Source organism: Cupressus sempervirens, chromosome 3 (genome assembly GCF_028749045.1).
Source record: "Cupressus sempervirens isolate cs-2001-9-10 chromosome 3, ASM2874904v1, whole genome shotgun sequence".
Classification (NCBI taxonomy): Eukaryota; Viridiplantae; Streptophyta; class Pinopsida; order Cupressales; family Cupressaceae; genus Cupressus; species Cupressus sempervirens.
The window spans coordinates 494588660-494612907 of NC_143120.1; the positions used below are offsets into that span (position 1 = coordinate 494588660).

At 36.3% G+C, this 24248-nt stretch overlaps 1 protein-coding gene across 1 annotated transcript in view; it reads left to right on the plus strand.

Moving 5' to 3' along the window:
• Positions 1 to 24248, plus strand: part of LOC149567344 (aspartic proteinase nepenthesin-1-like) — a 59082-nt gene that overhangs the window by 29173 nt on the left and 5661 nt on the right. Inside the window, exons 9-11 of the mRNA XM_089820520.1 lie at positions 6746 to 6873; positions 7030 to 7131; positions 7274 to 7371. Of these exons, the coding sequence (XP_089676646.1) occupies positions 6746 to 6873; positions 7030 to 7131; positions 7274 to 7371 (328 nt within the window). The remainder of the gene's footprint in view (positions 1 to 6745; positions 6874 to 7029; positions 7132 to 7273; positions 7372 to 24248) is intronic.

A 24248-nucleotide genomic window follows, 5' to 3' on the forward strand; every position in this document is an offset into this window, starting at 1 on the left:
GGCGGCTCAGGCTTCTTGATTGCTTTTACCAATATCTTCATTCCCTCCTCGGTTGTTAGTTCCAGTTGCCTTTTCTAGTGAAACATAACTTCCCTCTTTAGTGATGTCGATGTAGTGCCCATGGGAGACATATTCTTGGCTAAAGAGGCTGGTCTTACTGTCGACTCCTTTCCCTTATCAGTCCTCTTTGGAGTCTTCTCCTGTTGAGAAAGATCTTCAGTTTGAGTCTTTGTATCTAGTTGGGCTAAGGTCCTAGCCTTTGTATCTTCAGGAGTTTGTTGAGGCTCTTCAAGTATTTTTCCTTCCTCAAATACTTCATCAGTATGCAGTTGTTGGGGCTCCCCTTCCTCGATCTCTTGTTCTTCTTATGTAGCCTGAGGAACTAGAGTCACTGAACCTTTATCCAAAATTGCCAAATCCCGAGATGGTGGTTGTGGAATACCCAAAGGTCCTTGAGGTAGAGGTGACAATTGATTCTAGTCCTCTCATAAGGGTTCACTCGTGGGAGTATCTCTTATTTTTGCTTCGACCATCTCAATGCCTACTGGCATGAAGTCAAAATCAGAGAGGTGAAGACATTAGTTTCTTGACCCTCCATATAGTCTATCCATTTTTGTTGCTTATCTTCTGATGTTGATTCCTGGATAGGCTCCCTTAGAAGAGATGGAGGTGTCACTGTGGAGTTTTTCCTCCTCTCCTCCTTTGTTGCTTTAGCCAAGCGGGTTCTTTGGCTCAAGGGGACAAATGCAATTTGCTCCCCTTGTTCTTCATCCTTTGCTTCTGGGATGGTCTTAGGCACTTGTGGCGACGAATGGCTTTTCTTCTTTAGACTCCTTCTCCGTGTTTCCGCCACAATTGGTTCAGTTCTTGCCCTTTTTGGAGCTGAGGGGGAGGCTTCTTCCTCTTTAGTTACTACTGGTGGCACCCTCTGCTCCTCTACCTGTTCTTCCTCCGATTGTTTCGACAGTTCTTCCTCTTGTGGCTGCTCTTATGCTTCAGGCTCAACTTGTTCCGGTTGCACCTGTCCTTATGGAGGCGCCTCTGCTTGAGTTGTTTGCTTCTTGGGTCTAGAAGATATTCTTTTCCTCATCGTACACCTGTCAACTCCACAGTACTTAACCTCCCACTCATGTTGATTAACCATTTTCGGCCTTACTGGGGATTGAGTGGGGAAGGTTGGTTCAGTGACTTTTGCACCTTTTCCTTTGATTGGCCTCGCTGTGGCTTGTAGGGGGATAGCCTGAGGAACTAAATCCATTCTAAATGGCTTCTTGATCCATTCCTTTGTCAACTCGACTATGTGTCTAGCCCGATGATTTATATCTGCATTCTCATCCCTCCCAATCTCAACATTTGTTATAGGCCGGTCATAGATTTTATCCCTGTTGTATAATGGATCCATGACATCTTTAGTATCCTTTTTCACAACCTTAAAAGGGATCTTTATCATCAACACATTCTGCTAAAAATAGAGTCATCCTACAATAGTCCCTTATATAGACATCGTAGTCATCTACAATGTTCATCCAATGGTCCTCCAATGCATCATGTACAAACTCTTTCCCTGCCAAGTGTTGTACCATGCCAATGTTGTCAAAGTATGGGTGAGGGGAGTTGTATTCTTCCAAGGGATATTGGTCCCATTTTGAATCGAAGGTGATAATATCTTGCTTTAATTTCACCTTGAAAGCACCAATTGTGATGGACCAGACCCATGTTTTCTTATGTTGTCTTCTCACTATGTTGTATGCAGAAGTGAGTTGTTATGCAATTTGCAGTAGGATGAGCCTATCAGATGGGTATCTTGGGAGCTTCTTTGGGCACAGTAGAGTACCAACTACCCTAAGATAGGTGTTGCCGATTTCTATAATCTGGGTTGTTGCCTCTACCGACATTCTTTTGACATAATCACCTTCAATGAACGTGATGATTGTGAAGATGAAATTGTCATTCACCACCCTGTATTCCACACTTTGCACTAGGAGCTTCTTCTTCACCAATTGTGGATATACCACATAGGGCCAATCATTTGCATCTTGCATGCTTCTCTTTTTGTAGAGGCTTGGGTAATCTTTGGTTCTAGCCGCCAACAAATGCACCATGGTCATATAGAAGTGTGGATCGGCTTCGACGGCTACAAGTTGCTCATCCAAGTTATCACTTAAGATGGTAGCCCAATCAATTGGCATCTTTGCCGTTCCTATGGTTTCTATAAAGTGGACCAGCCAAGTTTAAAGATGTTTTGCTATAGGAAGTCCCATTTCTCTGCTCAAAAGCACAATTGCATATCCGATGTCGTCCTTCATATACCCCCTTGTCATATGAACTTTGCCTATTCGGCAACCCACTAGTGTTTAGTCAATAAGGAAGGAGGATTGCACTATCTCCTTTGCTTCTTTCAGATTATCCTTGTACCATCGTTCTCCTCTATCATATGTTATTCGTAGATATTGGTTCGCCCTAGGAAGGTGAAATACCTTCTCAATGTTCGTAGGTCAGAGGTCCAAGACTCTCTCTCCTATAACGCTCTTAACAACCTTCTCTTCGGTCACGGTGTTCCACAAGGGTCATTATCAGTCTTGAGAATTGAACTGATGTTGGGTGAGATGCTATGTTCACAAAGCTTGAGCGCATGAGTGCTGATACCATAACAAACCTATCTTTAGGCTTGTTGCAAGTCGTGAGGAACGCATTCTAGTCTATATGCCTGAGTTCCATGTCTCTAATTTTGGCATGTCTATCTTGAAACCTAGATTTCCTTGGTGCCCCTTGGTACTTAAATGTGACTGGTTTCGGAGCCATCTTTTTTGCCATTGAAGAGGATAAAGACGCCATTTTATTTGCACAAGTGAGGCAAACATTAGTCAAAAGGTTAAAACTTGACCTAAAACATACTCTAATTAATCTAGAACATATCAAAACCAATCCAAAATGCAATGAAAACAGTCAAATCCCCTCAAAAACCCCTGACATGCAGTTCAATGCACCAAGCGCACCTTGTTAGGTGTGTAGGTGTGCTGTTTTGGCCTTTGAATACCTGCGTAGGTGTGCACCTAAGCGAGGTGTGCACATGCGCACGTGCATAGTTGCGCACTGCAATTTGGGGGAACTGAGAGTTTAAGTTTTTTTGTCTTAGTGGGCACAAAGGTGCGCACCTTGTGGAGGTGTGCATGTGCGCACTTCTATAGTGCCTTAGAGTTCTATGCATTTGTTTGTTTAGGTTTGTGAGGGAAGGTGCACACATGTGCACCTTGGGGAGGTGTGCATGTGCGCACCTTAAATGCTTAGGAGTTTAGGTTTTGTCTTGGTGTGCAGAGGTTGGAAGGTGCACACAAACAACAGGGTTTCCAAACCCACTTCAGGTTCGCACCCAACGTCTACCACTCGCGACTGGACAAAGCATTTTTGGTGGTTTGTTTCTTATTTAGCAAGCACTTGCCATTTGGACAAAGCATTTTTGGTGGTTTGTTTCTGATTTAGCAAGCACCAGTGACCTTCCATTCTTTTGTCGTGTTGCAGCATTGAGAAGCCTTGTTTGTTCCTTTTAGGGGCCTCCATCAGAAAACTTTGGTGATTCAAAGCCCATGCTTCCTATACACTTGCGTGCCAGCCCATGTCTATCCCAGCCTAACAATTTTTTTTTGTCTTCAGCAGTATATTTAGTGTTTTCTAAACATGGTTTTCACACCCCTGTGATTTTTGGCTCCTAGCTTAGTAAGAAACAAAAGCCTACGTTTTCTTCAGATTCTAGTACTCAATTATGCACTATCAAAGAAGCTTTTGAAAAGATCAAATCATATTACTTGCAGCTACTAAGTGACTGGATCTTGCTATCAAGTTTGCAAAAAATAAGGAAAGAGAGGTGGACGAGATTTGTCTACAGCTGAGTATGACTCATTACTCGTTATACAAGGCTAAAAAGTATACTTCTATAGCAGCCACTCACAAGGAAGATGAACTTAATTCTAAAACCAAGGAGATCATGGAGATTGTTGAAGGAATCAATGCCCTTTGTGAGAATGAAGTAAGAATAATTTTTCAACCAATTGCTAGACAAAAGAGACTCATCATATTAATGAAGGTCAAAAGGACCGTCAAGGAGACAAACTCAAGAATGTTCTACAATGTTCCAATATGCAACAATGAGATAGTTGCTATAAGATATTCTAGGGGTAAATTTAGAGTAGTTTCAACCATGAGAAAAAAACGATCAAGGATCTTCCAAGGTTATTAGTTGTGCATGGGGAGAATTCCCAAACAAGACAAAGATAAGGGAGACCGTGCAAGTTCAAATAGCAGTATGCTGATTGTCCTTGATGATTGCAAGGAGATTAATATGCTCTGTGCAAGTAATCTTAGTAGGAAGCACCACTTGTTTCAACAATTCATTGCTATGTATGAAGTTATAAGTATGAATCCATTTCCATTAATAGTTTCCCAGTGAAGCTAGGAGCTGATCTCATGATGGTGAGTGCTAAAAAAGTCAGTTTCGAATATGGGAAGGGAGTGTTAACAAACTATCAAAGTAGTTGTGTGTCCTTCAGTCGCGTTCTAAGCATTGTCAAATGAACTGTCACTACATGCTTTGATAAAAGTTGAGTGGCAATTTTCTGCAAATAATATCCGAAAAAGGCTTTGTTACCGGATTCGCGTAACGGACCCCAGATCCAGATTCAGGTCTGATCCAGGTCTAGATCCGCATGTGGATTTGGGCAGGGTCCGCAATCCCGCTTGTGGATCTATCAGGGTCCGTGGCCCAAGGATCCTGACGGATCCATAGGCAGATTCAAAGATCCTGCCTGGATCCTCAAGGATCCAAGCACGAATCCTGAGGATCCAACACAAATGTGAGGAAATACAAGGCACAAAAACATAAAATCATGAATGTGAATGTTCTGATTTTCTTTATAATCATGAAAATAGATCAATTATCAAGTATACTAGATTTATAGATGCATACTAGAATCAGAAATGATTTCTCTTAGTATATAAAAATGTATACACACACACACGAATCCTCCATGGATCATTATTGGAAAGAAAAAATCCCAAATCCACTGATCCGATTCGTGTACCCAAATCGGGCAACTAAGAAAAAAGGGACATGAAAATTGGAGATGTGACTCTTAAAATTTGCGACTTTCAGTCAATATGAAAAAAAAACCTATGAATTTCTATAAAAAGCCTTTGCAATCTCTAATTGTAAAAATCCTTTGTGAAACTCTTCAAATAGAGCAGAAATAAAAATCCTTAAACATGCAAAGTCATTATTTCATTAAAAATAATGATTAAAAAATTTCTGGAACAAATTACAAGAAAAAAAGGGTGACAATTTTTTATTAAAAAATTACCAAATTCTAGAAAACCTCATCAACCAACTTTGATACCATGTTCAACTATTTTGATGTCTTGAATAGAGGAGATAAAGGATCTTTAATTAAAGATTACAAGACTAAAGCACTAAAATAGGACAACTTAAGAGGAAATTCCTAAAGAGGTGACAAAGTTGTTGCAAAAGTAGGAGGTTGTGGTGGAAGACATGCCTAACTCTTTGCCACCAATCCAAGAGGTGAGCCATCATATTGACTTCATCCCTGGGGCTACCTTACCAAACAAGGCGGCATATAAGATGATTCCATCTCAAAATGAAGAAATTGCTAAACAAGTGTAGGAATTGTTTGACAAGGGGTTGATAAGGAAGAGTCGCAATTCATGTGCAATGCCTAGCATCCTTGCACCCTAGAAAGATGACAAATGGAGGCTATGCATTGATTCGAGAGCCATTAACAAGATCACTATTCGGTATATATTTCCAATGCCAAGAATAGAGGATCTGATGGATTGTTTAGGAGGGGCTTGTTATCACTCCTAGAAAGACTTGAAAAGTAGATATCACCAGATAAGGATAAGGGAAGGTGATGAGTGGAAGACAACCTTCAAAACCAATGAAGGGTTGTATGAATGAATGGTGATGCTTTTTGGCCTAAGTAATGCCCCTAGCACTTTCATTAGCAAATTTATGAAGTGCTTAAGCAATTCTTATAAAAGTTGAATAGGCACCTTGAGAATGATATTGTTAGGCATATTTTATACATATTACAAAATATATATAAGCTAGTAGCAGTTGCAATGCAACATGGAAGACATAAAATAAATTAATATATAGTAATATTTTTTAGATTATCATTATAATTAGAGTTTTGATTAGGATTAGGGTTTAGAGTTAAAAATAGGATTAGGGTTTGTGTTTACATCACAATTAACATTAAAGCTAGGTTAGGGTCATATTCCACATGATTTCTCAATATAATTGCTATCAAAATAATATCTGGCAGCCTTTTGATAGAATGGATTTTGTTTTGGTTCAGGAACTAGAAGATCTAGCCTTGTAAGTTACAAACCAAATAGACTACAGTTCTATAGGAATAATGAAATATGAAGGTCATACTGGCAGTTTGAAATATTCTTCTATAGAAAAATCATGGCAAAAGTGAGTAAACCATAAGAGTTTGTATGTTTATACATTACTTTATAGCCTAGAAGCCACGTTTTATAGAAGAACCATATAAATTGTAAAAAACAGATGTGCTGAGCCACATGAGTCTCAGTATTTGAATTTATCATGTGATATGTAGTTCCTCATAATGTGCTGCTCAAATGCGTATTTTTGATCTGTAAAATATTTGTGCATGTATGAATATCTGCTTGCAGAGTGGAGGTTGATACCTTGCTTTTGATAATACAGGTCAGAATCAAAAAATTGGAGGGCTGGAATTGTTCATGTCCATGACTACAGATTCTAAAGACTTCATGTTGATTTTACCTAAATTCAAAGAAGATATGGCACGGGAGCTGGAAATTGCTAGTTATCAGGTGATTATAAATCCTATCAAACAAAATACAATGAAGAGTACACATTTCAACCATTAAAAGCTTTTTCGGCATGTCAATAACTTATGATATAATTTTGCATTTATGTTTCAAATAGTAGAGAAATGCATTAATTTTCATTGGCAAATATCAAATCAGGTTCATATACTGAATTTCAGCAGCGAGGGGGATGGAGTTAAAATTAGATGGACTGTTTCACCTGCTGATTCTAGTAATCAGATATCAAATTATACTGCTGAGGTAATTAAACTGAAATCTCTATAATTTCAAATTCTTGAATGACTGATATGGATGATTTTGCAGCTGATGTTGAACAAGTTTGTCTTATTTTTATTCTGGAACAACCTTTGATTTTTGTTCCTTAATTATTTAATCTTTGCAGAGAATCATATCCCTTTTAACAGAACACAAGGTTCACCTTCGTGATGCATTTGGAACTTACCATTTATTAAGCTGGAAAATTTTGCCTCCTTCAGAAAGGTATGTAATTGTTGTCTGTTGATAACATATGTATTTCTCACCTGTTTTGCAAGATGGCTTGTTGCTGTTTGATCCCTCTGTTATATAATAGCTTTCTATCCTTCTTAACTATTAATATTGTCTAATTTACCAGTTCAAATCCAGATGCGAGAACCCGGCAAGTGCATATGCGAGTTTTTTTTTTTTTGGTGGGGTGGGGGGGGGGCGGGGTTGTTGCGTTTGGGTGTGTGTGTGTGTGTGTGTGTGTGTATTAAATATAAATATATATTTTAATTTATATATATACAAAAATATCAAAGAAATATGCAAAATTAATTTTAAAAAAGTAAAAGAGGAAAAGGCTGATCTGCTTTAAAAGTTGACCCTGGATACTCATCCACAGCCTGTGGATGCACATGCACAGCGTATTTGGGCACATCTGCACCCAAACGCATCCACACCAAGATGCACAGGGGCAGAGGGTGCAAATCCGGTAACCGAGCATAATGTTAATGAATGAAATAATAGTTGTGGAAAGCTATTGTAAAATTGAATTTTATATACTTATCAAAAGTCTCTTTTAATCAGTATTTTCAGGACCTGGTCAGGATTTTGTAGGATGCATTTTGAGTCCTCTATACAGCATGTTAGTTTATAATTATCCGCTTCCAATCCTTTACAGTTATCAGAAATTTCATGGTCTGTGCTTTTGCTTCATTCTATACTCTGAACCAAAAGTTGCTAATGATGCATTATATTGAAGAATGAGGAGCATTCACCGTGGTATAATGTTGTCGCAAGAGAGCATTATTTGACAGCTGGAAAAAGTGCAGAGTTTTAGGGAAAATTGTTAATCTAAACTCTGGGATATGATATACCCATGCTTTAAAACTAAGACAAATTTCAGGTGAGACATGAATTGATTGTTCTATGATCAAGAATTCAAAGTTTAAGCCTGTGTTCTGGATTGGAGGAGAATTAGATGCTTCAACTTGACACCTTTAAAAACTAATATTCCTTATATAACCATTTTATTTAATCTATAATATAAGATAAAGAGATCATAAATGTTTTGTATAAATGCACAGATATGATGACAGGATGGACTGTTACAAGATTCAAGAAGAGTTGGCAGATTAACGGATTTCCGGATGATTCATTAATTAACAGAGGAACAAATGTGTTCCTTATAAAGAATTACAAGGACGTTGTTTCTAAAAGAAACAACGTAGACTGAAGACGGAATTAGAAACAAAACTAGAGACAGGATAGGAAACATTCCTATCTAGATTGAAAGACTGACTACAAACAAGTAGTTGACTATTATAGAAAGTATAAGATATTATCTTAATACCCTCCCTTAATGGTCACCGTACGGATGTCGGAACATTCTGTGATAATTGAGACCCTCCCTGGATCTACAGAATGCTGAAACCAAGAAGCTTTGCCAGAAGAGTGCTATGACTCAAAATAAGTTGCATTTACTTCGTTTTTGTGGAAAAAACGGTAAAACCCAGAATCTCACGCAACATTGCGTATGATAGACAACATGAAATGATTTTTGAGGAGAAAATCAACAAACCCAGAATCTCACACAACCTTGCTTATTACAGACAACTTGAAATGATTTTTGAGGAGAAAATCAACAAACCTAGAATCTCACGCAACCTTGCGTATTACAGACAACTTGAAATGATTTTTGAGGAGAAAATCAACAAACCCAAAATCTCACGCAACCTTGCGTATTACAGACAACTTGAAATGATTTTTGAGGAGAAAATCAACAAACCCAGAATCTCACGCAACCTTGCGTATGACAGACAACTTGAAATGATTTTTGAGGAGAAAATCAACAAACCCATTAAAAACAGAAACAAATTCAGAAGGCGAAAAATGCAGCTTCGCCTTGATTAGGACCCGGAGAAGTCGGACGCTGCGTAACACCCAGAACAAGTTGATCGGTGTTTCAATATTCGAAGATTGCGATGATGCGCTGCTTCCAGGTTCCATAATTGCGACCATTGAATTTGGAATTATGTTCGAGCAGAATATTTGTCAGAGATGCCATGGCACGTTTTTCAATGAAAAACTGTGAAAATCTGTGAAGGCACGTTTTTTGAAGCAAAAATACGAAAAACCCAGAAGAATCAGAGAATGACCCAGAAGAGAGCTCGAAAAACACAAAAGGAATTTGTTGTCGTTTTTTGGATCCGCTGGCTCGAAAATCGAGGCACCCAGAAAAAACGGACGACAACCCAGTTGAGCTCTCGAAAAACCCATCAAGAATCTGCAAACAAAATATTTTTTCGACCCCAAAAATTAGGGTTTCGAAAAAAAGGCCCTAGCTGAAAAAAAGCTTGAAAAAACTTCAGATTTCTTGATAAAAAATGGCAGATTTTTCTTCAAAGATCGATGTGCATGGACGAATGGGGCTAGAGTGTGCTGAACAAACACAGGCAGACCCGAGTTCGGGAATTTCTCTAGGCTGAAAACCCTAAGCGGGTTTTAGAGAAATTCGACAGAAATAATTTTGAAAAAATTTAAACAAATAATTCTGATACCATGTTACAAGATTCAAGAAGAGTTGGCAGATTTCCGGATTTCCGGATGATTCATTAATTAACAGAGGAACAAATGTGTTCCTTATAAAGAATTACAAGGACGTTGTTTCTAAAAGAAACAACGTAGACTGAAGACGAAATTAGAAACAAAACTAGAGACAGGATAGGAAACATTCTTATTTGGACTGAAGAAAAAAGAGACGGGATAGGAAACATTCCTATCTAGACTGAAAGACGGACTACAAACAAGTAGTTGACTATTATAGAAAGTATAAGATATTATCTTAATATGGACTATATAATGTAACAAAATTGGAAATCTACATATGACAAGTGTTATTTTTTTAAAGAGAAAGGTTCAATTTGACAATAAAAGGTGACTGGGTGCTCAATGAACCTTTAGATCCAGTTCTCTTTTAGATATTTCATTATCAAGGTTTGCAGTTGAGTTTTCTATTGTAACATCTGACCCTTTGAATTCCTGGCTTGTTTGAATCAAATTTGTGACTGCTCTAGCAATTACACATGTAGAATTTTCTAGGATTACTTTCACAAGAATATTTCTTCAATTTTGATTTGTTTTATTATTTTGTAATACAAATATTTTGAGGTTGTATCACCATTGTTTTTGACAATAACTTAAATTAAAAGCTATGAAACAATTTCCAAGTGTATAAGTTGTTTTGGTACATTTTTTTACCAAAATTCTGCATGTCTTTCACATAAAGGTTTAAGAACCATTACTAATCTATGCTTTTAACATTTGAATTCCTTGTGTATTTCATGCCTTTTTGTTTTCTCTATTTATACCTTGTGTATTGTTTCTTGCACTTTGTTTCTTCTATGACGCTTCTTTGTAGACATACATGTGTATCTCTGATCATGCCTTTTTTGCATCTCTCTTAATATGTTTTTTGTATGAGTCATTCTTTTTCATGTCTCATTTCATCCATTTTTCATAGCTTGGATCATAACTAGTTGTTTTATGAAACTTAAAACTTTTGACATTGCAAATCTAGATCATACCTTTTCTTGTCTTAGGTCACAAACTTTTATTTCTCAGCTTTATGGTAACCCTGACCAAGTTTTTCAACAAATTTCTGTATACTTAATCCTAAACTCATAGGCATTTCATCAGAGTTTGGAAATCTTAAAGTCAATCAATAAGATTGCTTTGAATAGTTCAGAACGGCTGCACTATCAATATTGATCACAGGAATAATCAAAACCAGTTGACATATAGAGATAGCCATCAACACTTTTGCAAACAATGGCATTCAATAATTTAATTGTAAATGAAAGTTTATTAAATTTTGCTAGAATCTTGAGGACTCTAATATAGATCATAAAATTAGACGAATCAGTCCTTTTTGGCCTTATAAAATGTTGTACTGAATGCTGTCCCTGTATATCAGAACTGCATATTCCTCCAACTTGCTGTCACTGATAAACAAACATAAATTCCAATGTCATCTCCTTTTAGGTCTGGCTCACTTTTTATGCAATATCAGCAATTCCCTTAATTCAACTTGTATGATACTAGAAAGTGAATGACAAGGTTTTGCAAATAAATAAATACTATGTAAACATTTGCAAGCAACAAAATAGAACACCAGGCTCGGTAGAACAAATCTTCTTACAAGTAAATTCTTGCCTGCAAACTTTTATAAATGTGTTACTTGCAACTCCTTGAACTTGAAAGTATACCAATCTGGCTCAAATATTTGATAAATGATTTAACATTCAGCTAAACTTTACACAAACATACACAAGACACAGAATGTTGAACTCAATGGCGATCTCTGGGTGAAATCACTCAATTGGCTAGGTAGGTCTTCATCCATGAACTTGGGTTTGTAAATGAATCCAAGAATGATGAAATGTCTTCTCACAACTTCCTTTTATAACCAATTTAGATCTTTCTAGAATTTATGATTACGTAGTGACATTTGTTTGGTAATTCATTTTTTACCCTTTAGTCACGTAATGTCCCTCCTAAGAATAATTGAATATTTAAGTTATTTTTTTATAACTTTTTTGGCAACTGAACTTTCAATTATTTAATTATAAATATTTATTGCACATCTGTCCAAAGTTGCAATGTATATTTTAATTGGTCGAAATATGATTTTTGTCCAAGTCAAAACAACTTTAGTTCTTAAGATAACTTTATGAAAAAATGGTGCTTTCCCAAAATAGAAGTCCATGGATAGGCATTTTCCTTGCCTTAAGAATCCTGCATTTTTGGGATGAGGAACCTCCCCCCCACCCTACTAAGATGCCACCAAGATGTCAAGGAATGCCCTAGGGACTTAAGAATCTCTTATCCACGCCAATTAGAAGTTCCAATCCTAAACAAACAAATGGTTAAAATTTTGTGAAAATTGCTAGAAATTTTGGGAATGTAAATCGGAATTCCTTGGAAGCATGATCATTGCAAAATAATCACAAACCACCCTTGAATTCTTGAGAAGGATTTATGCTTGCAACTTCTCCATTATATTTTGTTAGAAGCTATATTACCATTGATGAAAACCAAATCAAGTAAAGTGTAATTTTTGCAGAATCTATGAGATGAGAAAGTTACGATGACTTGATATGGAAATCTTGCAACAAATTAAGACGATAAATTTGAAGTCAACATCTTGTGACCATGAACACAAGTTAGAGACTTCAATTTGATGACTGATTGGATGGTTAATAACAAATTAGAAATTTTTGAGTAATGATAACACAATAGAGAAACTTCTTGTAAACAAGGCTAACAATTACACAAAATATACAATTATGCATTACATTAATTGTAGAGGGTACTTTTAACATCTAAGGGGGCATAATCTTCCTAGTAGTCATAGCCCATATTATGGCTTTGCAAAATCTTTGAAAGTTAATTTTCCCAAGGTTCCTTTGTTTAACTGTTAGGGTGTGAGTTCCTTTGTTTGTCAACTTGTTTCCCTTTAATCAAAACCCTAAGCCATTGCCTAAATGAAAAATGTTAAATATTTTGCTATTGTTAGCAATTCGAGGTGGTTCGTGAACCTATGGTAGGTTTCTTGTGGTTTGAAATCTACTTTTGTTGCTCGATAACCATTAGTTTTCTAATAGGTGTATAATTGTCAACAAGCTTCAAGTTTGAAAACTACTTATGTTTCTTGATAACCTAAGTCACAAGGTTCAAGTTTGACAATTATGAAGTTCGAATGAACTTCGACAAGACAAAAAAATCAATATTAATTTGCCTTATAAAATTTTCAAAAAATAAAATAAAAATTATATATATATATATAGTTAATCAAAATAGATTTGAAATCATTACATAAAAAATATCATGTTTATAAGATATAAACCATAAAAAAAACATGTGAAATAATCATATGTTTGAAAATTTTAAATATAACAAAATAAAACCAACTAAATTATCTTTACTAACAATTTAATTAACAAAATTAGAATCAAATAATAATAATAGTTCTATCAAAGAATTGCCTCCTAAAATCAAGGAAGTGCTCTCAAGTGATCTACTACTGCCTGTAATACCAAATCCGGATGCTGAAAACCCTGATTGAGTCCCTAATCACCATTGCCAGCCTACGAGACTCCATAATAGGTTAACTCTCATCTCACTACTAGACAGAGCTAAAGAGGGGACATGACAAATCCTTCCCTCTCGGAGATGCTTGCCCACAAGCAACTGCAAAGCTGGATGCTGTGAAATAGTCTTGCCCTCCCAAGTGGCGTCCTCTATAGGGAGACCTCTCTAGCGAATCAGATACTCTCATATCACATTGCTTCTTAGCTAGCGTTCCCTCTCTTCCAAGATCTGGAGATGATATAATATGTTGTCCTAGTGCCTTTTTCAAACATGACACACAGAACACATTATGAATCCTACTGCCAAATGGTAACTCAATCTCATACGCAACCTCTCCAACATGTATGATAATCTTGTATGGTCCATAAAAACAAGGTTTGAGCTTCTTAGGTCCACCCCTTTTAAGGGTGCTCTGTCAATAAGGCTGCAATCATAGGTACACCATATCCCCCACCTCAAATATCCTCTCAATCTTGTGTTGATCAGTGTAGACCTTCTGCTGATTCTGTGCCTGTTGAAGATTCTCTCTAAGAAATCTCATGATGTCCTGGTTCTCCTGTACCCAATCCTGTGCCAAAGGAACCCTGTTGTCACTAACCACCAGATCAACAAAAGATAGTGCATCATAATCGTAGAGGGCTCTAAATGGAGTCATAGAAATCAACATATGATATGTAGTATTATAACAATACTCGCCCAAGTGCAACCAACGCACCCATGTCCTCTATAGCGCTACTTTGATATAAACATCAAGATCTTCAAAGTGTTGCATCTCACCATGAATCCACTAGAGGAATGTATTATACATGTTGATTCCTGGATTCCAAACCAATTTCAAAAAGAATGCAACATATTCATATTGCACCTGTCTGAATAGATGTGCAAACCCATATTGCCACTGCCTCTTCGTGAGGTCCCTACTAACAATCCTTGAACATGATGCAATCTGGGGAAACTGACAAAATAACATGCTCAACCACAGCATGTGACCCTCCATATTTCTCAAACATACAACCAGTTGTGCCATTCTGACAAAAATGCCCAAACACTCCAAACCATGAAGCAATATATGAAAGTCTGTGTAAAGTGATGTATCTCGCGAATCAATACCTGGGTCCCATAACAAAACACATGTCATACTGTGTGTGATGTAGAACTTCATATTATCACCATCACTATCAAGTAACCCTCTGTGTATACAGGACATCATAACTATGGGTGAGTAATATCTTGCATGCTCAAAAACTATCAACAATGGCCACCCTATCTTACTGTCATAACTTTGACGAGCAGCACAAGTGATATCAAACATACTATCAAACCAATTCCAATCAACAACAAACACTCCCCACTCCATCACTAACCTATAGAGGCACCTCCCATCACTCCCATACTGTTGAAAACCTAATGTAGACAACGAAAAACTCAGATGAGTCATAAGATCCCCACTAGGATAGTCACTAATCCTCAATGGATTGAAGAGTACAAAATCACCAATCAGCAAGGTTATTTTTGCCTTGTCAAGGAAACCATGAGGCCACCTCTTAATAGAAGTATGTGTGTCATCCATGCTCGTAAGGGACAACTCTTGAGTGTTCAGCCCACCAAGTATATGCTCAACTTTATAATCATACTCCAAGATTGAGCTCCTCATATCATTGTGTGTCATCAAGATCAAGCGCCTCCTCATCATCCAATTCAAAGAGTGGGTTATCTAAATTCAAATCAGCACTCATCTCGGAAAAGAGGTTATTAGCAATGACTAAATGTATGTCATCAGCTTCTTCAAGATTATATGCAACAAACTCATGAGAATGGGAAGTAAAATTGCTGCTATCCAAACTCAGAATTTTGGAATCCTCCTCTATACCTTCTTTGGAATCATCTTGTATATACTCAGTATTAATGGAACTACTAGTGTCACTGGATAATGTATCATCAAGCGGTTCCTCTTCCTGATTCACCTCATGAATATGTTGTCTATCTGAACAAGCTGTTGCAAGAGGCAAGTTTTCTGATTGAGTTAAAGTAGAATGTAGTAGACTCAGCTCCACATAATGTTCCTCCCACTAATTTTCTGATTTTGTAGGTAAAGCACAGATTAAACTCAACTCCCTACTTAGTTCTTCAATCTGATTTTTTGCCATGAGGAGAGCTACTTGAGAATTTCCCAAAGTTTCTCTAACCTTTAAAAGTTCTGAAATAAGCTAATCAATCTCCTCTTCTTTCCCTTGTAAAGCAATAGAGTAAATAACACCAAGGTCAAGAAGATGATTTCTATCTGAAAGGAGGTTTAAGTAATTATTCTTCATTGCCTCCATGGCTGTCTTAAGTACATGCAAATCAAAGATTGATGAAGCCTCTTCTTTACATTTATGCCTTCCCTCAAGTTGGACCTTCCAAATGTAGCTCTCTACTAACCTGTGGGAACTGTCAAAATGTGACAAGGTTGCAATGATATTTTTTTCACCAACCTTTAATTCACTCTCCAAAATAAGCTTATGGACATGTGTAAATCCATAAGCAAAGGATGTGGACTGCCATTGAAGAGCAGGGCTTTTTTCAATATCCTCTTTTGATACCCCCTCAAGATCTTCATCTGGTAATTCCTCTTGCTGGTTATTGTTGGTCTATGTTTCCTTTGTTAACTTATCTTATCTCCCAATACTTTCTTTTCTATCCTTTGATTCTTCCTTCCTTCCTTGCTGTTGATATGAACTTTTGGATACTAAATCATCCTTGGCTTCTGGTATACCCATAAATTGTGTGACTGCAAGCATGTCTTGTATCTCCTTAGGAAGAGAACGATACTGATGGTAGCTGCTTATGATTGCATCGTTGAAAGCCTTAACAAGAGGCCTCTTACTTGTACCTGTTGATGGAGATGAAACCTTAGAGCACCCGTTTCTCATTCTGCAACTAACCCAACAGGCTGGCAAGAACTAGGCTCTGATACCACTAAAATATCTCAAATGGATATTTGCTCTGCTGCTCTATTTGTTTAATTATATAAATTATATTTTCTTGTAGATTTCTCTTTGCTCTTATATAGCTAGACATAAGTTGCAGAAGAAGGTTGTTTTTTTTTGCATTTTTCAAAATATATGTATGACAATGAATAAATAACAGTAATTGATAAAATAGAAGTGATAGAAATCATATGCAACAATACATACTATTCTGGAAATGATTCTAAAACCGTACCAATAGAGTCTGATTTATATCAGAATAGTACCAATATAGATGACAACTGAAGATGGGAACCAACTACAGCTAAACAAATTCAAATAATAGAGCCCAAGCTGCTGCAATAAAACAACTCCATTCTGCTGCAAAAAACACTCCATAATTCCTCCTGCGAACTGCTATAAGGAAAAGCCAAGCTGAACCAAAGTGGCCGCCTTCCCAATAAATCCACTGCTTGTAAAGTGTGACTACAATACTAAAAATTGATCCTTTGTTGTGATCAAATTGTATGCATAAGAACCTTCAAATTTGATCTTGTTGAGGGCTATGTCCCAACAAATCTGCTCTCAACACTAGGCTTTGCATCCTAAGCGAGGAATGCTCTTCCAGAGCAATGGTGTCCAAAATAGGTTGACAAAATGATAAAGATACTTTAGGTTGCCTTCTCCTTATATCCCCTCTCCAAGGCAATTCGGACCCTAAAGTCGATTTCATTTGAACTTTATAATTTAACATTATTTTCCCAATAAAGGTGTCCAAACAGAAGGAAATCATTACTTTATTAATGAAAAATAGCTCCAAGCATCAAATAAGTCTCGGCAAGTGATAATCAAATACTAGAGATTGACCTCTTTACAACAATCAATCACACATAGGCAAATCGATCCAAATGGAGCCAGAAACTCCTTACTACAAAATGGCTAAACACATAGCCCTATTTAAATTATTAAAATGTTAACTTAGGAGAATATTTAAATATATTAAATATTTGCCAAGTAGCCAAGGAACAACCCAAACACCTCTAAAACATGAAACTGAGTTTGTCACTTGCCTGTGATTGATGCCAGACAACCTGGGCCAACTAGCATTCACACCCTTAAATCTAGGGATACTCCTAAAATATAGAAAACACACCCAAATCTGAAATTGAGACCAGGGGGTGATCTCATAGAACTTCAACTCTAGAAACGTCACCACCTCGTAAAAGATAGGAATCTCTTACAATCAAGGAACTGCCCTCAACTGATTTACTACTACTTGTAATACCAAATCCGGATGTTGAAAACCCTAACTGAGTCCTTGATCACCATTGCCAGCCTACGAGACTCCATAATAGGCTAACTCTCATGTCACTGCTAGATAGAGCTAAAGAGTGGACATGACAAGGTACCTTTTTGGGGGATATCTTAGTCATAGCTAGGCTTTTCCTTTCTCCATTTGCTAACATAAGTGTAATATTGAGCTAGATGAAAGTGGCAAGATTTTGAAAACTTTGCAAGCCTTGTGATTATCTTTCTCCTATTATGTATTGATAAATGAAATTATGTTTTGGATAAGTAAGCATGCTCTCCAATGAATTATATAATGATGTTGAAAACCCTAACTGAGTCCTTGATCACCATTGCCAGCCTACGAGGCTCCATAATAGGCTAACTCTCATGTCACTGCTAGATAGAGCTAAAGAGGGGACATGACAAGGTACCTTTTTGGGGGATATCTTAGTCATAGCTAGGATTTTCCTTTCTCCATTTGCTAACATAAGTGTAATATTGAGCTAGATGAAAGTGGCAAGATTTTGAAAACTTTGCAAGCCTTGCGATTATCTTTCTCCTATTATGTATTGATAAATGAAATTATGTTTTGGATAAGTAAGCATGCTCTCCAATGAATTATATAATCTTTGGTGTAAACAAAACACATAGTTCATGATTCTTGTAACGTGATTTACTTATCTTAAATCATAAAAAAATTTAAAAACATTTAGATTAAGGATGCTCTCCTTAATACCACAAACACGTAATAGAAATAAAAAACCAACAAACACTTGCAAGAATAGAAAATGAGCTTCTTATTATCTCCAAAAGTATGGAATTACGAATTGCATAAATGCAATATGCAAAGCAACATTGGCATTTTCCTTACAATATTCTGTAAGACAGAATGGCAAACCACCACCCAGAATTGCCCTAGACACCCACTACCTGGGAAGGTTCAAGACAATTAGCCCTTAACCTTAAGGCCGACCAACCCAAAAATTAGATTATTTTTCACATTTTATTACATAGAATCGGCTCAAGACAATTACAAATTATATTTTTAGGTAGCCCAACTTTCGGAGGCCATAATTTTTTAACCACAGATCTGATTGGCTAGTATAACAACTTTTCGGAAACGACAACTTCTATATTACAATGCCTGAATTGCACAATCTTTAGTCAGCCAAGGTTTGACCCTTTTGAGGAGCCTTTAAGGCCTTCAAAATTGAGCTCAAAGTTTTTATACTAAATTTATAATTTTATACCGAAAATCCTCAATAATTTCAACAATACATATGATATGGCAATGAAACTCAACTGGCATACTAATTTATCTAAGATGAACCTCCACCTATGAAATTAGAACATTTTGAGCTCATATGACCACCTTACTAAAAATAGTAAGCTTCCACAAATAGCAACTCTGCATTGAAACACCCTTATTGAAAAAAAAGAAACAAAAATATTTTTGGGTGATGCAAGATTGCCCTTCACCTAGGATGCTTCTACATCACATTTACTAGTAGTGTAGGAATACAACACCCAATGCGATGCATTCACGATCTTGTATATAACCAGATATTTATCATGGAGAGTGCTAGGAAATGAATCTATTTCATGAGGGTTATGCTTGCACATCTTTATTAGCTATTTAGACATTTTGAGACACCTAGTTGTTCTTGGCTCGAGAACAAGCTTTGGGGCCAAGTCAACAATTAGGTTTTGTTTGTTGGCAAGAGATTGCGAGGAGACCATATGTATGTTGTCATTGGTGGCAACATACATAATTGGTATAGTTGCTAGTGATGGTGATAAGTTATGGTATGTCAAGAATGTGTAAAATGCCCAAGTCTAGGAAAGGTATACAGAGCACATTTAAACAGTTTTGGTCAATGATGAGAGAGGATTTATTAGATGGGTCTATAACTTTAGGAATATGGTATATCAGATGTATATGGTCTATTAATATAATTGCTAATGTTAGTATGAGATGCAACATGAGATACAACAATGTGAAGTAGCACAGGTCCTAGAAGACAGTGTTAGAAGACATTTTTTGGTGATTGGGTAATTTGGTTTAGTAAATTGAATTGGTTTGGCAATTCAATAACTCAGCATTGTTGGGACGACATACAAGGCCTTAACTCTTGGATAGCATGGTCTAATTTTGTATTTTGGTTTGTGTATGGATACATTTGGTAAAGCTTTATTGAAGCCTACAATAATAAAGAATTGAAGTGGTATAAAGGAAAGTATTTTGGTATGCGAGGATATGTATGATTACAATATTTTATTGTGATATGCAAGCCTTGATGTTGGATGATAGAACAAAGCAGATGTGAACTTTATTGGAACTAATTAGGCACTGTGATGCTATGTATAGTTCAAGATTTTGATGTAATACCTTAGGGTCTGTTTGGCAGCAGGAATATGAGTGTTATAGGCATATGTAAGTTCTTAAAATTTCAATTTCTCTGTTTGGGTGCACCAAATCGGAATTGTGAATAGGAATACGTATTCCAATTTTGGCCCAAAAATGAGCATTTGCAATTCCACCTAAATAGGTGGAATTGGAATACATATTCCTATTCCAATTTTATTTATTTGAGAAAACATAAATTTTTGGGTCCTTGAAATCCCCATTAAATTCCGACTGAACCAAACAAGAATAGGAATACGTATTCTTATTTTCTATTATAGAATAACAATTCCAAAATACGTATTCCTATTCACATATTCTTATTCCCGTAGCCAAACAAACCCTTATTGTATTGGATAGAGTCCTTGAAGGTGGCTATAACCTTCATCTTCTAGCAGCTAGTTCCCTTTTTGTTCTCTCAACTCCTATCAGAGTTGCAAACCTCTAATAGGGTCTTGTCTACTAACAGGGACTTATTTACTAAAAGATCTGTATTGATTCTAATAGGGTTAGGTCTCCTAACTAGGACCATTTCATATTAGTGCATTATCTTGTGGGTTCAATCCCCACCGGGTTTTTCCCTTGGCCAAGGTGCCCTTGTGAACAAATCATGGTGTTATGAGCTCTCTTGTTGTGTATGCTTTATTTTTATACTTTATCATTTCAGTTATTAAATGGCAGTGTGATAAAAAGATTAATTTGATTAGAAGTGCCGCAACACTGGTTCACCCTCCCTCTCAATGTTCCTTGATCTCAGCATTGTTGTATGTATTTTTGGTTATCCATTTTGTTTGATTTAATACCTTTAAGCTATACGATTTGGAACACCCTCCAAGGTCTAAGTTGAGCTAGAAGAGCAATAAATGAAATTCGTATTTGTAGAATTGGGCTTCAAACTTTTGCAATGTTGTCATAATCTCATTTCACTTTTTTTGAGTGATATTTTGTTTGAGGGAGTGAAACAACAATTAGGGACTCAACAATTCAAACCAAGCTACCTTTTAACATCTACAATAGAAGATAGTACAAGATAGGTAACATATATTGTGTGTTAGAATGTATAGTCCACCAATATAAATGAGGGGGGGGGGGGAGTGGGGGCGTGAATCAGTTATCCAACTAATATCACAATTATCAACCTTATTAAATTTTAACCATATGAGCAATATAATTAGGAACCACAACAAGATACTCATGCACAATAACACTAAATATGTTAACTAGGGAAACTCTTGATCAGAGGGAAAACCCCGGTGGGGATGGTACCCACAAGATGATGTACTAATATAAATATTGCTTGTTAGAGGATGGACCCTGTAAGGAGTCTATAACAACATTTAGTGATCAGTCCCTATTAGGAGTTGTTGAAGATAGTTGGACCCACTGCCCAAACAGCTTCAAGGGCAAGATCAATGAACCCACTGTCCAAATGATTTTTGTATTATTCCTTGCAAAATAATAGAAATGAATAGTACTGCTGTTTCCTCATTCTCAACTGTCAACCGGACTTCTACTCGTTTTGATCTTGTAACTAGATCCCAAATCTCGCATCCAATAATCCCTTGGATCACTTACTCGCATTTAGTAAACACTCTGCTTCTTTTTGCACTTCACACTTAATACAATGATCACAACACACTTTACAAACAAGGAAAACATCTTTCCTTTATACTATATCTTCAAAATAATTCCTTCAGTCAGCCTTGAGGCTTTCCCAATTAATTATAACAAGATAATTAATTAATTTACAATTACAATAGCATTGTCGGCTCAAAGTCTATACAACTTCTCACATGTGCAACACTAGGGCTTGTGCATCCACTGAGGTCATCATCAGACTATCATTAGTCATTGGCTGACCGCACATCAACAAATTATATCATTGCCAAAGGATATAATGCAAACATTAGAAACTGCTTCTCAAGTACCCTGTCTCTGTAAATCAGATACAACTTCCGTACATCTTCGACTTACGTGCTGCGCATTGAACCTTCACATCAGGACATTGTACCAAACATGTCCATGAACGTGCATTACCAAACAATCAAAACATTGTCCAATCTGCTACTCTGTCACTCGTCACATACTTACTATTATGTTGACATCAATGACAAACACAGTCATGAATGCAACATGTCAGTACTCTCCAATGCTTAGGATACTCCCCAAAAGTAGTATCATCAACATTCATGCTAACATGTGATACCTAGATTTGATAAAGTTTATGACTGCATTATATTGTACAAACAGTTTTCACAACAGCACTTCACATCTAATAATGTTTCAAATTCATTGAAAATGGTTGTTTATAGAAGGAGAAACTGTTTTAACTATAAATTTTTACTATGAGGAAATTTGATTAAAGTTGCGATTCCAGTCATCCTTTTTTTAAATACACAGATTTTAAAAGTGGGATTTTGCTGATCTGTTAACCTTTATTTTAACAATTAACCAATATGGGGATTAAAGTTTGAGATGACTGGCCAGTCTTTTTTGTTGGCATCCTTTTGGTTCTCCCTGGCATCATATTTATATTATTGTCACATAGGATCTTGAAGTTTCTTACCACCTGATGAAATCTATGATCAACATCTTCCTTGAGGCTTGAGTTTCCTATTTTCTTTCATTGACCTGTGTGGCTTCGGCCACTGATTAATTCCTCCTGTTCAGCTTTGTCTTTTAGTTATTCTGTTTCTAGTTGGTGAAAAATTTCACCTTGTTTACAGGGATTCTACCGTGCTTATGGAAGATGAAGTTGTGTTTTTCAATGACTTGTGGTGTGTAAATGGACGAAAGCTTTAAAATACTTAAAGATAATAAAAAGCAAACAGTCATCCATTCATGTTGGATTAAAGGCATAATGTATGCAACCGCATAAAACATAGCTTAGCTAAACAAAACTGAATTACAGACCAGAAAGTCACCAGCTGAAGTAAAACTGTGTTATAACAAGCAAGACAGAAGCGGCCACTAGCATTTTTGTATTGGAATCTTGACAGAAGTTGTGTTCTAAGCTTATAAATGTTAGGACAAAGGGAGAAGCAACCATTAGAAATCTAATATTAGCATGTTGACAGTATCGTTACTTAAAAACATTCTTATTGTAATTCTAAAGTCTGTAACGCATCATGCATTTATACAATGTGAAGATTATTCTAATGGGTTGTGAGTTTTGCAAATTTTACTATTTAATTTGAGGAAATAATTTATGTAATTTCATTTATTGAATTCATCTTACAATTGATTTGATTTATTCTGTTTTAAACTGAGTATATGATTTTTCCTCTTATTGATTTCCATTTCCCATGTTTAATTATGCTAGGTCTTTCATTATCTTGATTCTTAACAATGGTTTCTGCATTGTAATTGAGCAGAGAGCAAGCAACAGAACCCACATCTCTTTGTAGAATTATACACGTGATGAGTAGATATATATCTCCTATTCCTGTAATTTCCTGCAAGAGAATCCTTGAAAACAAGGATCAATCGAAGTCTAATATATATATTTTTTGTTTAAAGACAAGTTTAACCATCAAAATAACATATCACAGGCGGAAGATTAACACACTAATTAAAGATTCTCAAGCATTAACTTCGTCCATACAATTGAATTGCCATCTGAGTGATTAACATGCAAGGTTTATTCAGATTTCTATATTACCATTCAAGTCGATGTTCATTTTCTAAACCCAAAATATAATTCCGACATGATTAATCATACAAGTTTATTTTCCAAACTAAACTCCATAGTTAAATGAGAAGTTGCATCTAGCTACCCATATGGTGATCGATATCTGATCTGTTTCGAATTGGAAAGATGTGTCTCCCAAAAGAAATTTGAATATCCCTCTTGCATTTTTCAATCATGCACAAAAGTACCCTCTGTCCAAGATATGAAGGTTCCATGCAAATTATCGTCGAATAAAACTCCATAAGGGAAATGATATAGTGTAATACCATACAATGAAACCCTTTTAAGCCGTGCAATGAAACGCATGTTGTATAGTAGATGCTCTATCGTACAATGAAACATCAATAGGGAAACGATTAAATGTTGTATCGTACGATAAATTACTTTATTGTCAACCTAGAAAATTGGTGTC